Below are 13,343 nucleotides of genomic sequence, written 5' to 3'. Positions count from 1 at the left end.
GTCCACTGTGTAGTTAGCAGGTAGTACAGAGGTCATATAAAGAAAGCACCAGCAATGAAGTGAGTCATTCTTAGTTCGGTTTTATTCAACCTTAATAAAATTTGGATCTTGATATATGGTTTTTAAACATATCCTTTCAGAGTAAGTTAATCTGAGGGTTTTTTTTTCTTGTTTCTATTTTGTAAATTAGGGGGAAAAAGTGATTTAATAAGTCAGCAAGAAGCTTTAAGACTATTACTTCCTTATTTGATATAAGAAAACAAGAATAGATGGTACTGGACGATCATGTGAAACAAATAAATATTGATTTTCTTTTCTAAAATTTGGTATGTGGCAAAGTCTTTCTCAAATGACCACTTTAGAAGCCATTAAAAATTCTATTGGGGTGATCTGAAATTGAAAGGCGAATCAAACTTTCATCAGAATTCTTATTAATTTAAGGATTTTTCAGCTACACAGATGGAGATAACTTTTAGTGTAGTATTCACTCTAGAATGCTTAGGTCACTTAATAATTACAGTCCTGTTTGATGAAAACCCAAACCAGCTATGTGTGCCATCTTTCTGAGGATCATAAATTTTTTTTAAATTTTATTCAGCTTATAAAATGGAAAGTCTAAGAAATTTAGAGTAACTAACATTTATAACTTAATTATTTGTAGAACCTAAAGGCAAAACTTTGGTGCAAAATGAGTAGTTTTTAGTGACACAAAAGAGAAATAAATACAGAACTAGATAGTCATTTGTTTTTTTAACTTTGAATTTTCTGCTTCTTACTACAGAGTTATCCTTCACACTCCTCAGCAGACATCAATTCTAGTCTTCCTCCGATGTCCACTTTCCATCGTAGTGGTACAAACCATTACAGCGCCTCTTCCTGCACACCACCTGCTAATGGAACAGACAGTATAATGGGTGAGTCATAGAGAGGTCTCCATGTTAATGTATATGACCAAAAGAAAGGACTTTAGAAATGAAAGCACTTTTTCACTTAGAGTTAGTTTGCTTGCACCCATCTAGTTTAGGCTATCTACAAGTTTCTCTTTGAAGTCCTTGTTTAATAGTACAGTGGCTAATATCAAAAATATTAGCTTATTTTAAATAAAGTAAGTGTTCATGGAGTCCCAGAGGTTTCTGTTGGCTTAGTTGTAACTGACCTTTCTATATATGTGTTTCCTTTTCAACTTTTAGCTTTTCACCTGCTTTTGGTATTAGGAAAGGAGATAGGGATAAAATAACCCTCTCACATAGAAAAAGCAAGCAGAACTATCAAGGGACTTTTGAAATGAAAAATGGGGAATAATATAGTAAAGCCAATTTATACCAAAATCACAGGTTGCTTCGGACCACCGATCATCCCTACTGAAATTGCATGAACTTTGATAAACATAGATATTCCATTATGGCTCATTTTCAGACTGTATCTTCTAAACTTGAAAGATTAAGAACAAAGGTTATAATCACTCCATGGTGTAATTTTGCTAGTTATCAAAGAGGTCTGCAAAATTTAAAAGCAAGAAAAAAAGAAGTAGTTGCAGAGCAGAAAATGAAAGCAGTGTTACCCTGTGCATGTGGTTTGGCTGATGGAAAGCCCCATCACTAGAGGCATGAGTTTTAGATCCATGGGAGAATGCCTGATCATTCATTTACTGAGATGTGCCGGCTTAGGTTTCCGGCCTACTTTTGGTTTTAGTATTTTTCTTCTTTTTAATGAATAAAGTGTGGAGATTCAGAAAGGAAGAAGCAACTAGAGTTAGGGGAGAAGAAGACCAAGGGAGGACTCATATATTCACAGTAAATGGGAATAAGTATATGTGGATTAATTCAACTTTATTTCTAGTATAAGAAAAGAGTACATGGTTTGGGAATATCTAGTAATGTAGGTGTCATAAGATAATAAATGTTGAATGAACTGCAGTCCGCATAGCCATTAATCTCAGAGGGGAAAAATGATTATATTGTTGAATTAGTTGTGTGCTAGTAATTGTCTTGTAGGTGATAAGATCTTATTATCAGACATGGGTACTAGAGTCACATCACAAGTGCCAAAAGATGCCCCTGTTGTTTGCAGAGACAAAACCACTGACTCAAGTGCAAAGGGCAAGAGGAGGAAGCCCTGACTTAATGGGAGAGAGAGAGAAAAAATCAGAATTCTTTGACCCCATATAAAATACTGGTATAACAGCAATGATCTAAAATAATTTTGTACTTATGACAGACTACAGAATTCCTCATTAATAAGTGAGTGATAAAGTCTCATCATCCTTTAGTGAGAGAAGTTGCTGTAGTAATTCAACTTAATGGAAGAGAAACCTTCTAGACATATAACTAATTTGCTCAGGTTATCGGAACTTGTACAGAGGGGAACAGAATGGTTGTATTTATTAATAAAGGCATATCTTTGTTCTGTTAAATATTTCTTAAGGAAATATTTCAAATATTCTTTTAAATCATGCTGTTGCAAGTAGGACACTTTGGTTCCCTCATATAATAATTCTCTCAGAATTTGATTTGATTTTCACAGAGTATGCTGGGCTTCAATGATGGCAGCAAGTTTTTATAACAAGATGAGAAGCCTTCTCTTCTGAAGTTACTGATACTTTCCTAACAAACAGTATAGATTAATAAAATACATGTGTAGAGTTTCTAAAATATTTGGCATATATTCACTCATACTTAAATGCAGGAAATAAAGAAATATTACATTGCCTATATCTCAAAGAACAAACAGAGCTAATTAAATAATTGGTAAATAGGGAACACATAACCTGACATATGTTTTAGATTATACACATGATTCTGTATAAAATGACTGTAAGCAGTACTAATGCAGTAAGAATGGGGTTCAAGCATTAACACATGGGCATCATATTTTTCATGTTTTCTTGGTGAAGATACACGTCAGTATTTTCATATTTTCATGCTTCCATTAGGCTACTTTTCCTATTTGAAAAAAGACTACATGACCAACTCTCACATGCATTGAGAACCTTTTTCTTTTATGGTATTTATCTCATTACTTGTGGACTTAATTATTGGCCCACTTGCTAGAACAAAATTTAAAATCATAGAATTTTAGAACTGCAAAAAATCATTAAAATAATATATTCTAACCTGCTCTTTTTACAGAGGAGGAAGCAAAGTCCCAGGTTTATTCAGAGTTGTAAGGCTTAATAAGTATGACATGAAAATTTCATTCTGAAACCTTAACAATTTAACCTCCTTGGACTGTCTTTAATTATGGGCAATTACAAAAGCAAAAGTTAAATTATTCTTCAATCCAGGTTTCAGAGATGAAGTAGAGTACCAAGGCTTTGGGTGAGTGAGGTTTCGCTTATTTATTACTTCAGAAGGCAACTAAGTTTACTTTGTTTTATTCTTTTATTTCTAAATTTACAACTAGACTTTTTAAAAAGAGGGTTACTCTTGCTACCCCAATGAATAATTGGCCTTTATGACATAATCACCCATGTGTCATTAGTAGAAATTTATAATGTTTTTTTTTTTAACCTGGAGAAGTCAGAGGCATCCACCTTAATGAAGCATCAGTATAGTAACTCCATTAAAATCACTTGCCGGCATCAAAATCACATTTATTTTTTTAAATTAAATTTAAACTGGAAAAGATCTATGAGTAAACTGGAGTAAAGTGCCATGGGTTGAAGACAGTGTTAATTCCAGTTCTGAGTTAAAATTGAAGTAGAATAAGAAGAGACTCATGAGTTGTGTTCAGCACTAAATAACTTGCCTCTAGTAAAGAACCTCCCTTTACTTAGTTAGGCTTGTCTTAACGTATCAGAAACTCTTCTCTTGTCAGGGTGTTACATCAAACCTCTCCAACATGGTAGAACAATTGCTTTCCACTAACCTTTTCTTCAAGGACCCAAAGTGAATTCAGTACTACAGCCAAGTACCAGAGCAGATTTTTGTAACAAGCTTAACAACTTAAAGGAAATCTAGCATTTTGGGGGGAGTAACCTCTACCACATTTATGAGAGGACATGGATGGGGGTCAATCGGGAAGAGATGGTACAAATAGGTTGTGACTTGTATGATTAAAGGAATGAGGGCCCATGTCAGTGAGATCATGGAATCATTGAAGAATTGAAGTGAATCAGTCAGTTCCCTTTTACCTGTAACAGATATTGTCATGTCTTTGTCCAAAACCTTCCAAGGCTGGGTTTAACTCAAAGCCATCACATTGTTCTGGCACCACTAGAAGTGAAAATGTATTGAAAAGGGAAGTAGAGATCAGTTTTACAGTTAGCAGGCGTTTGTTAAATTCCTACCCTGTACAAAGTACAAAGTGCTAGGCACTGGAAATGCAAATGTATAGTTGAACGTTTCCCTTAGTGGTGAAATAGTACAAGGGTAACTAGGTGAAAGGAGTTGTGGGAAGTATATATCATATAAACAGGATTAGCATTAGAAGAAGAGATTGCCTAGGGTTCCCACATACCTGCCTCTCCCACCATAGATGATCCCTAATTCACCATTCCTGATAGAAAAAACAAAACAAAGCATGTGACCTAATCCCAGCAGAATGAGGCTACCCAGGAACATAAAAGTCCATCCCTTCATCCCCACCCACTGAAAAAGACATTTTCTTCATCTGTGTGACTCCATGGGCAAAAAAGCCTGCCATGATTTGGGATTTTTGATTCTCTTGTCCCCAGAGTAAAAAATTAAGAACTGTGTATATAATAAATATATTAACTATGATAAGTATTTTTTTTATTAAGGTAACGTTTCCTATGGATGATGTTACCTGTGTTTCCAAAAGCCTCAAACAAAGCAATGCTGAAGGAACAGACTACCAAGATTTAATTCAGCATATGATAAAGATTACTTTAGAATATGTCTATCTAATTAATCTAACTTGCTACTTTTGTTTCTAATGACATGTTTGTACGACATGATGCATTTCAGTATGTGGCTTTCCTGGTGGAAACGTTGTGTTCTCGCCTCCTTGAGGACTTGGTTTCTCTGTGATATTATTATTCAGATAGTCATATAATATTCACTTGATGTTTTACAAGAGTTGAGCTTTCTAGTACATTTGGATGTTGAACAGTCACATATCATAAGAGAGGTATGATTTTTATCTAACAATATCAATGCATTTTAGTTAGGACCACCAACTAAGATTACACCAATTTAAACTGTTTTCTTTCATTTCTTGCAAATAATTAGGAAGTCTAGCTTCCTGCTAAGTTCTCCTCCATCTCTAGACCTCCCCGGCAAGTAAAGTTTTATAGTATGTATTTGTGTTCCAATTTAAAAACTGGGCCAAATACAATACTGCCTCAGAGAGAGATGTTGCCTACTTTTCATCATTAATTTCAGGTCCACAGTTCATGTTACACACCCAGCAGTTCAATAGCCAGAAGATGTCCAGCATTGTAGTCAGTGAATCTCAAATTTTAAAGAAACATGTCTTCTTTAGATGCTTACCCCATGCCCCAGACCTTTTTCGAAAGACTTTATGCCTTTGATATTATCTGCATGGTGTTCCCACATTAGGGTTATGGGTGTACATTGTGGGGGTAATTCACGTTTCTGACATTTTCCAAATTCACTGAGTCCCTAGGCAGAGCTCATCCTGGCTTTTTGTTAGGGTGTGTATGAATGTAACTTTCATTTTTCCCTAAGCTGATATTAAGACAGAGAGAGGGTGGTCCAAATCAGAGCTAAGGATCTTAAATTCTTCTTCATTTTGCTAAGCTTGCAGCCAGCAGCAGCAGCACCTGTGTTCAAGTCCTCTGACTGATAATCATATAACTGGCTGTGCTAAACCCTCCTACAAAATTATAGTTCCTCACAACAATTAAATATCCTCCATATTCATGCCAGAATTGTATTCAGAAATGGGTCCTGTCCCTCTCCTCCCCCCTTCCCCCAACTTTGAGCAAGATAAGGGAAGAAATCATCCCAATTGTTGCCCATAAGCTATGCAAACTCTAGCTTTGTTTTGTCATGAGAACTTTGCACATGTGACACCATGAGGTACTGGAAAAAAACTGGACTAAGAGGAGACTTGAGTGCTAAGCTTGGCTGTAGTCATGTGACCTGAAGAATGTCCCCTCACCTGTCTGGGATTCGGCTGAATGATGCCTGAAATCCCTCTCCTCTTTAAAATCATGTCCAACTATGATGTGGGCAAGGATCACGTAGCTCAGTGAATACCTATAGAATCAAAGGCTTGGAGAGGTGAGTTTGAAGAGCAAGACTTGAGGAAAGGTAGCCAAGAAATTTAGTGGTACCATGCTCCATATCTGAAAAGGAAGAAATCATTCTGCTTGAAAACTAAACAAGCTCTGTTCTGGTTTTATCTATCCAGAATGGGCATTACCTCACTCAAAGCGAGAACCTAAAAAGACCTTAGCCTGAAAGGGCCAGGGTCTCCCAGTGAATCCTGGGCCACGTCCAATAGTCCTGGTGACTGTCAGGGCACTGGACCCAAATGGCTCTGGAGGAGAAAGTGAGGCTGGTGACTCTGCACAGCCCTGCCTCACTGAAATCAAAGTCAACTGCAAGTCATGTCATCATTTCCCTGATGTCATGGTCCTCTTCTAGAACGAAGGACAAACACAATAACTTTGTCAGAGACTTTAAAAATTAACTCATAATGGCAACATAAAATTTTCAGAGGGATGGATTTTGTTCTTTTTTTGAACTGTGTATTCAGTATTATAAACGTATTTGTATGTGTACATATGTATGTGTGCAGACACATGCATGTATGTATGTGCACATGTGCATACGTATGCATGTATACAGGCACATACATTTCTATACCTCAGTTGTTCCTCATCTGTAAAATGAGGGGGCTGGTTAGATGACCTAAATTTCCTTCCAGTTCTACTATCTGGTCTGTTTTAAATCTCTTTCTTCCATCAATATTATAAATATTGTTAATAATTTGTATGGTCTATTAAGTTTTACAAACTGCTGTTCTTACAAAAATGCTGGCATGTTATAGATAGTGAGGTATGATGCTTCACATTTCATGGATGGGGAGAACTGTACTTTAGAGAGGCTGAGCAACATATGCAGCATCATACCCAGAGAAAGGATAAGTCGGGACTTGAACCCAGGCCTTCTGATGATAATACCATTTCTTTTTTCCTTACACCACTTATTTGTTCTTTTCTTAAGCACTACTTATGATATTTTGAATTGGTAGTATGTTTTATTTTTTGTTCCACCACCCACCCATCTCAATGTCTTTAAACATAAAATGAGAAAACTGCATTTAAAATGGTTAGAAGATTGTAATTACCCACATTTTTCCTTAATTAATAAAAATAATATCAGGTCACAAACTCATGTTTTAAGTTAGTAATTTACTATTTATTTGTAACTTATAAAAAAAGTTACCCTGCCCAAAATAGTTTTCTGGACCCTTAGCTGTTTTCAGTTTTTATTCTTTGCTTTGAAGTTGTTTTGAAGAGATTCTTTGGAAACTGTTTGCTTCAATATTATATCTTGTCCATAATTGACACCACGTCCGCTCTCTTGTTTGGACTCATCCTGTGTTGTAATAATGTGGAATTTTACAGCGTGATCTTGCAGAGTGAATCCTAGAACTTCTATTTCATAGTTACCTAATTTTAAATTAATGATAACTCAGTAGGAGAATGGCCAAAGAAATTGTGGTATATGGTTAAAGGCATATTGCTACCATAGGAAATAATGACTGTGAAGAATTCAGAAAAACACAAGAAAGAGTTTTATGAACTGATCAAGAGTGAAGTAAGCAGGATCAGCAAAACTAAATACAGTGACTGTAATATGAAGGAAAAGAAAAATTAAATAAAACTGAACTCTATGTATATGGACCAAACTCATCCCTAGACAGTGAAGTGAAGAAAACTTATCTCCCTCCTTTCATTAGAGCTATTTTCATTTTCTCTTTAAGCCTTTTTTTTTAACAGGAGATGACTTACTAGATAGGAGGCAAGGGTAGGATATATTCAGAAATGAATATGATATATTTTTGAAGCATCAGGAAAGCAAAAATAGTTTCATATTAAAAATAACAATAATTAGTTTACAAATAACCTAGTATTGGCCTATAAGCTTATTTTTTTTCTAGTGTTAGTACTGAAGAGATATCATTACATGCCGTCACACCCACAAATCTTCATAAAGAGAAAAATGCCCCATAATGGTGTTATAGGACAGGAGGAAAAAGAACTACAGTAATTTTATTTCAGAAACCTCATTATCTTTTTCAGGTAGATAGGAGCTGGTAACCTTTTTGTGTGTGATGAACTCCTTTAGGAGTCTAATGAAGCCTGTGGAACCCATTTTAAAATGTTTTTTAATGTACAAATAAACATAAAAATGAGAAAGAAAATTATTGAAATAGAGTCATCAAAAGTATTTTTTAAAAAACAAGTTCACAAACTCCAAGTTAAGAATCCTGGCTTTAAATAGTTAATGCTTAGGAATATATGTGTCCCTTTATTAGAAAAAAAAGCTTTTTTCAACAAGTGTTTAGCATTATCGCCCAGTATATTGTCATTATCCCATTCTGTGATGTCTAGCAACGAATTCAGAAAAGATTTTTGTAAGCAGCTTTAGTTATGTATAATCACCAAGATAATGATTTTTTTAAAAATATACATCCATTTGTAACATGTGCATGATTCAAGGTTTGGGTTTTGTTTTGTTTTGGTCAAAACAAATAATTGATTCCAGTTTTTTAGTTCTTCTGCCTTTAGGTTTTGCTTATCACTGTGCTTATTAACCACTATGTCTGAATGTGAGTGTTAAACTCACTCAATTAAATCTACAAAAAGTTTTATCAAAACATTTGGTATTCTCTTCACCTATATATGGTCATAATGGTAAAAATAGAAAGGAAAAAATGATAAGACAATTATAATATCTCCATTTCACAGAATGGATTAGCAATGTAAGAAGCTAGGTTTCTATAGAATCATAGAACTTTTAGAGCTGGAACGAATCCTAAATACCCTCTATTTCAATACCTTTGTTTTACAAATGAAGAAACTAAAGTATAACCTCTTGGTTCAAGGACAAAGCCAGAAATGAAGCAAGCATACTTGGAAAGCCTATATATTTTTTAAGATTCTATAAATATACAAAGTCTTGTTGAATTAAATCAATAGAAATCAAGTCGCCTTTTTCTTGTCTACAAAACAGTGATAACATCTGTTTCCTAAACCTCTCAAAATATGTCTATAAGGTATTTTGAGAAGTTAGCCCATAATAAATAGTATAATATGTATTGTAAATAATAAAATAAATAACTTGGAGGATCAGCGATTTTGCCAGTGTAGGGAACTTTTGTTGTAGAAATTCCATCCACTAATGCATTTTGCATCCATCTGTGACTTAGTAGATAAGTCCAAAGAAGTTGCCTAAGGCACATAAGTCATTTTCCTGGAGTTGTACAGCTAGTGAATATTAGAGGTGGAATTTGAAGAGGTCTTCCTCACTCCAAGAGCAAAACTATCCAGCATGACACAGTCTCTTTTTATTATATATCATGTTATACTGTTGATTTATGTTATAGTTATTGGGTAATAATAAAGACCTCAGAGGTATTAACTATACCTCTTCTTTAAAAAGTTGCTTAGTTCTAGAAGCTACTCATGAGATGCTTCGGAGAACTACAGATAGCTTTCATTTGTACATTTTTTTCCTTATAATTCATTATCTAACGGTAGGTTAGTGTGTTTGGGGGTACTAAAGATAAGCCTTAAGAGTTGCTAGCATAATTTTGTCCTCAGAATTTTGAATTGATTGACTTCGTTGACGTAACAATTTGTTTCTGTGCTAATAAATAGATACCTATATGGAAGTTTTTTTTTTTTTAATGTTGCATTTTTCTACAGGCCGTACCTCTCCAGATTCATTGTTGTATTTAGTCCAGTGAGTATGAGGGAGACATAGCGTTTGCTATGTGTCAAATGTTGATTGGTGGCAAAAATAACCTAATTTCAAATCGACTAGAGAAATGGCTCTTTTGGAGACTCCAGAGACTTTAAATTGAAGTGTCTTCTTTAACTACAATTTTTTTATCTATATGGTTACTGCCCCTCACCTATCACTGCCCTTAATCAAAGGCTAGGGCAGATATCCATTAGGACATTTAAAATAACACACCAAGGTGTCAGGTGTATATTTGATCTGTAAAAAAAAATTGTTAACATGAATGTATTTGACATCTACCTTAGCAAACAAATTAATGCTAATTAAAGATTAATGTGATATAATTAGCATTAAAATGCAATTAAATTATGAGTAAGTGGACTAGGAATAGAAATTTCTGAAATGTTGTACTGCCTGGTTTTCACATTCAGCCTTTTGTTTTTGCAGCAAATAGAGGAAGTGGTGCAGCAGGCAGTTCACAGACTGGCGATGCTCTGGGGAAAGCACTTGCTTCGGTAAGAAAATATTTACTTTGGACTCCACATGTACTGTTGTAAAAGGGTGAACTTTAATCAAAAGTGGACATTTGAAATTTCAGAAAATGAACAGCAAACAGGAAAGCTTTGATTCTAGAGAGTATCAAACTTTGTTGTAAAATATAATGTTCATTGGTTAAAAAGGGACTGGGGTTTCTTGGACATATGCGAAAACTAAAGATTTTATTCCCATCTTTCTTCTTCTAATAGTTGTACTAGGTAGCAGCAGGATCCTATTTGACATTATCATTTCTCTCTTGTTCCAAATTATTAATTTTTGTAGACATATCAGATTATAAGTATTCTTCAGTGTCACAATATCATTCCCTGATTGTACCCCAAGTTCTCAAAGACTCAAAAGTGCAGTAATTGAAAAATATGATGGTTACAAAACTTAATTTATTCATTTAATAATGGAAACAGCATCAGATTTAGAGACAGATGATTTGAATCCCAATTCTGCCACTAATGAAATGTACGACACTAGGCAAGTCATGTAGTTTGTGTGGGCCTAGGAGTTCTCATCTATTAAATGAAGAGGGGAACGGTGTTGGATAAGATTTGCTTAGGTTATTTTCATCACAAAAATTCTATGGTTCTCTTACCTGGTAAAAGCATTCTACTGTGTTTCCTTGGTGTACTATCAAGAGGCAAGATTTGGTTGGACCTATGCATTCGTTAGTGGAAAAAGGGCACATTTTATTTCTGTAAGGGACACAGCTGATATTGTCTGTGTAGACTAAGCATGTGTACTTATAGGTGTAGATTGGAGATGTTTTCCATTATGACATCGTAGGAGGCCCAGTTGGATGTCTACCCTCACTAGAAGTGTCAAATGAGTTCATTTTACTGAAACATTCTTTCCAAAAATGTCAGTGCTTTAAAAAAAAAAAAACAACTTAGTTCTTACAACTAGTTTCTATACAGATAAGCCATGGCCCAAAGGAAAAATACATGGATCACAGAATTATAAAACTGTAAGAGCTCCTGTATTTTTATACAAGGAAACTGAGGTACAGAGAAGTTCCGTGATTTACTCAAGGATGTGTAGCTTGTTTGGGGCAAGCTGCTAGAACCCAGCTTGACTGACTCTAAGCCCATGATTCTTTGAATAATGCCATGCATTCTCACCATGTTCTACCTTATCAGATTACATAGCTGAGAATGCATCTGGGTTAGTCATGCTCACTGAACCCATCTGGATCGTACAAAATTCTAACCCTGTCATAGAGTATTGCTTTTAACTAATACAAGTGGACTTTTATTATATTTTCAAAGGTGTTGTTTTCCAAAGGTGATATTTAGTAAGCCATATAAGCATTTCTAATCATGAAGACCCCAATAGTTGAGCAGTTTGTGGTATCGGTCGTTTTTGGAATTTGAGATGATCCCATTAGGCTAAATTGGCTATATAACAGGGCTTCTTAACCAGGGCTTATTTTAGGGTCTGCTTTATAACTTGAGTTTTTGTATTGAATGATTTTTTTTTCTTTTACTATTTTAAGATCTATTCTCCAGATCACACTAACAACAGCTTTTCATCAAATCCTTCAACTCCTGTTGGCTCTCCTCCTTCTCTCTCAGGTAACTGTACTTGAAATTTGATTACACAATATCAGCAAAAATTAATACATATAATTTCTTATAAAAATAACTCGCTTACAGCTGTGTAAGATTTGTAAAGTGACTTCCTCTTGTGACATAGGCATAGATTTTTATTTTTGCTTGGACCTGTGATTTTATTTGTAAAGGACATTCCTAGTGAAGAACTTCTCCTAACAATGCAAGTCAGTACCTCCTCAGCAATTCATAATCTTGGTGAACTACCTCAGGCAGTGAGAAGTTAAGTGACTTCCCCAAGGTCACCCAGAGGTAGACCTTGAACTCACATTTTCATGCCTCAAGGCTGTCCCTATCCACCACTGGATACTGCCTCTCAAGAGAGACATAGGAGACAGAAGTATTTCTCACAACTCCAGCACATTTAGAGAAGGATAACCGGACATGCTCCTGTTTGGAAATGTTACTGTGTATTTTTTCCCCAGAATATATGGATTAGATTTGTATAGAAAAAGCCGTATGTGGCCTTGAGGCTGCAGGTTCCCCACAGGAATCTGCAGGACCCATGGAATATGAGGAAGACCTTTATATGTCTTAAGTTTTCCCTGGGTCTGCAGATGACATGAAGCAAAAATGAATAAGCATATCTCAGATGGCAAAGTTCAGTTAGCATATTCATTTCAACAGAAGGGAAGTGTGCTCAAAAATTATGTTCTATGGGGATTTATAAAATTTTATTGAGTTCTTTAGTACCATAGGAATAATTTAAGAGAAAATTTTTGTATAAATAAATTGTGAAAAACAATCTGGGTAAGGGAAAAAAAAACTTCTAATTGAATTTATAATGTAATCCATTTTCATGGCCTGGTCATTTAGCTCGGAAAAGGGTAAGTTTAGTGTATTATGAGAAATATGCATAAATTAGCTTAGTTTTGAGAGGTGCCTTTCAAAAGGCTTCACACAGCACCTAATACAAGCATTTCCATTGGGCTATTGGGAGTTATTTAGTAGCCATATTCTTTGTGGTGTAGACAGGTGACTTCTTAATAGATCAACTTTTGTTGACATCCTTAAGAACTGTTTTTAATTAATAACTTATCAAACTGTGTTTTTAAAGTCATCAATGGGGCAGACAACCTAAATTCCTTCAGATATTATTGTCTCTTCAGCTCTTTGTTACACCCTGTAACATACACATTGTCTGGTGTTTATGCTGTTAATTTGTGACAGTGGCATTTTGAAACTACTGGATTTCTTTGCAAGAGAGGAATCAAATTCTGGATCAGGAGGGGTAGTTTACTTAAGATTCCATAGCTTGCATCTACCCCTCCTTAGAGGATAG

At 35.1% G+C, this 13,343-nt stretch overlaps 1 protein-coding gene across 6 annotated transcripts in view; it reads left to right on the top strand.

Annotated features, from left to right (window-relative positions):
• Positions 1-13,343, top strand: part of TCF4 (transcription factor 4) — a 435,705-nt gene that overhangs the window by 383,347 nt on the left and 39,015 nt on the right. For all 6 annotated transcript variants that reach the window (XM_036757133.1, XM_036757108.1, XM_036757126.1 and 3 more), the window contains 3 exons: positions 782-914; positions 10,353-10,420; positions 11,947-12,025. In XM_036757133.1, coding sequence (XP_036613028.1) covers positions 782-914; positions 10,353-10,420; positions 11,947-12,025 — 280 coding nt within the window. The remainder of the gene's footprint in view (positions 1-781; positions 915-10,352; positions 10,421-11,946; positions 12,026-13,343) is intronic.

This window comes from Trichosurus vulpecula, chromosome 1 (genome assembly GCF_011100635.1).
Source record: "Trichosurus vulpecula isolate mTriVul1 chromosome 1, mTriVul1.pri, whole genome shotgun sequence".
NCBI classification, from domain to species: Eukaryota; Metazoa; Chordata; class Mammalia; order Diprotodontia; family Phalangeridae; genus Trichosurus; species Trichosurus vulpecula.
Note: the sequence above shows the minus strand (reverse complement) of the source record. Positions and strands in the feature narration are given on the sequence as shown.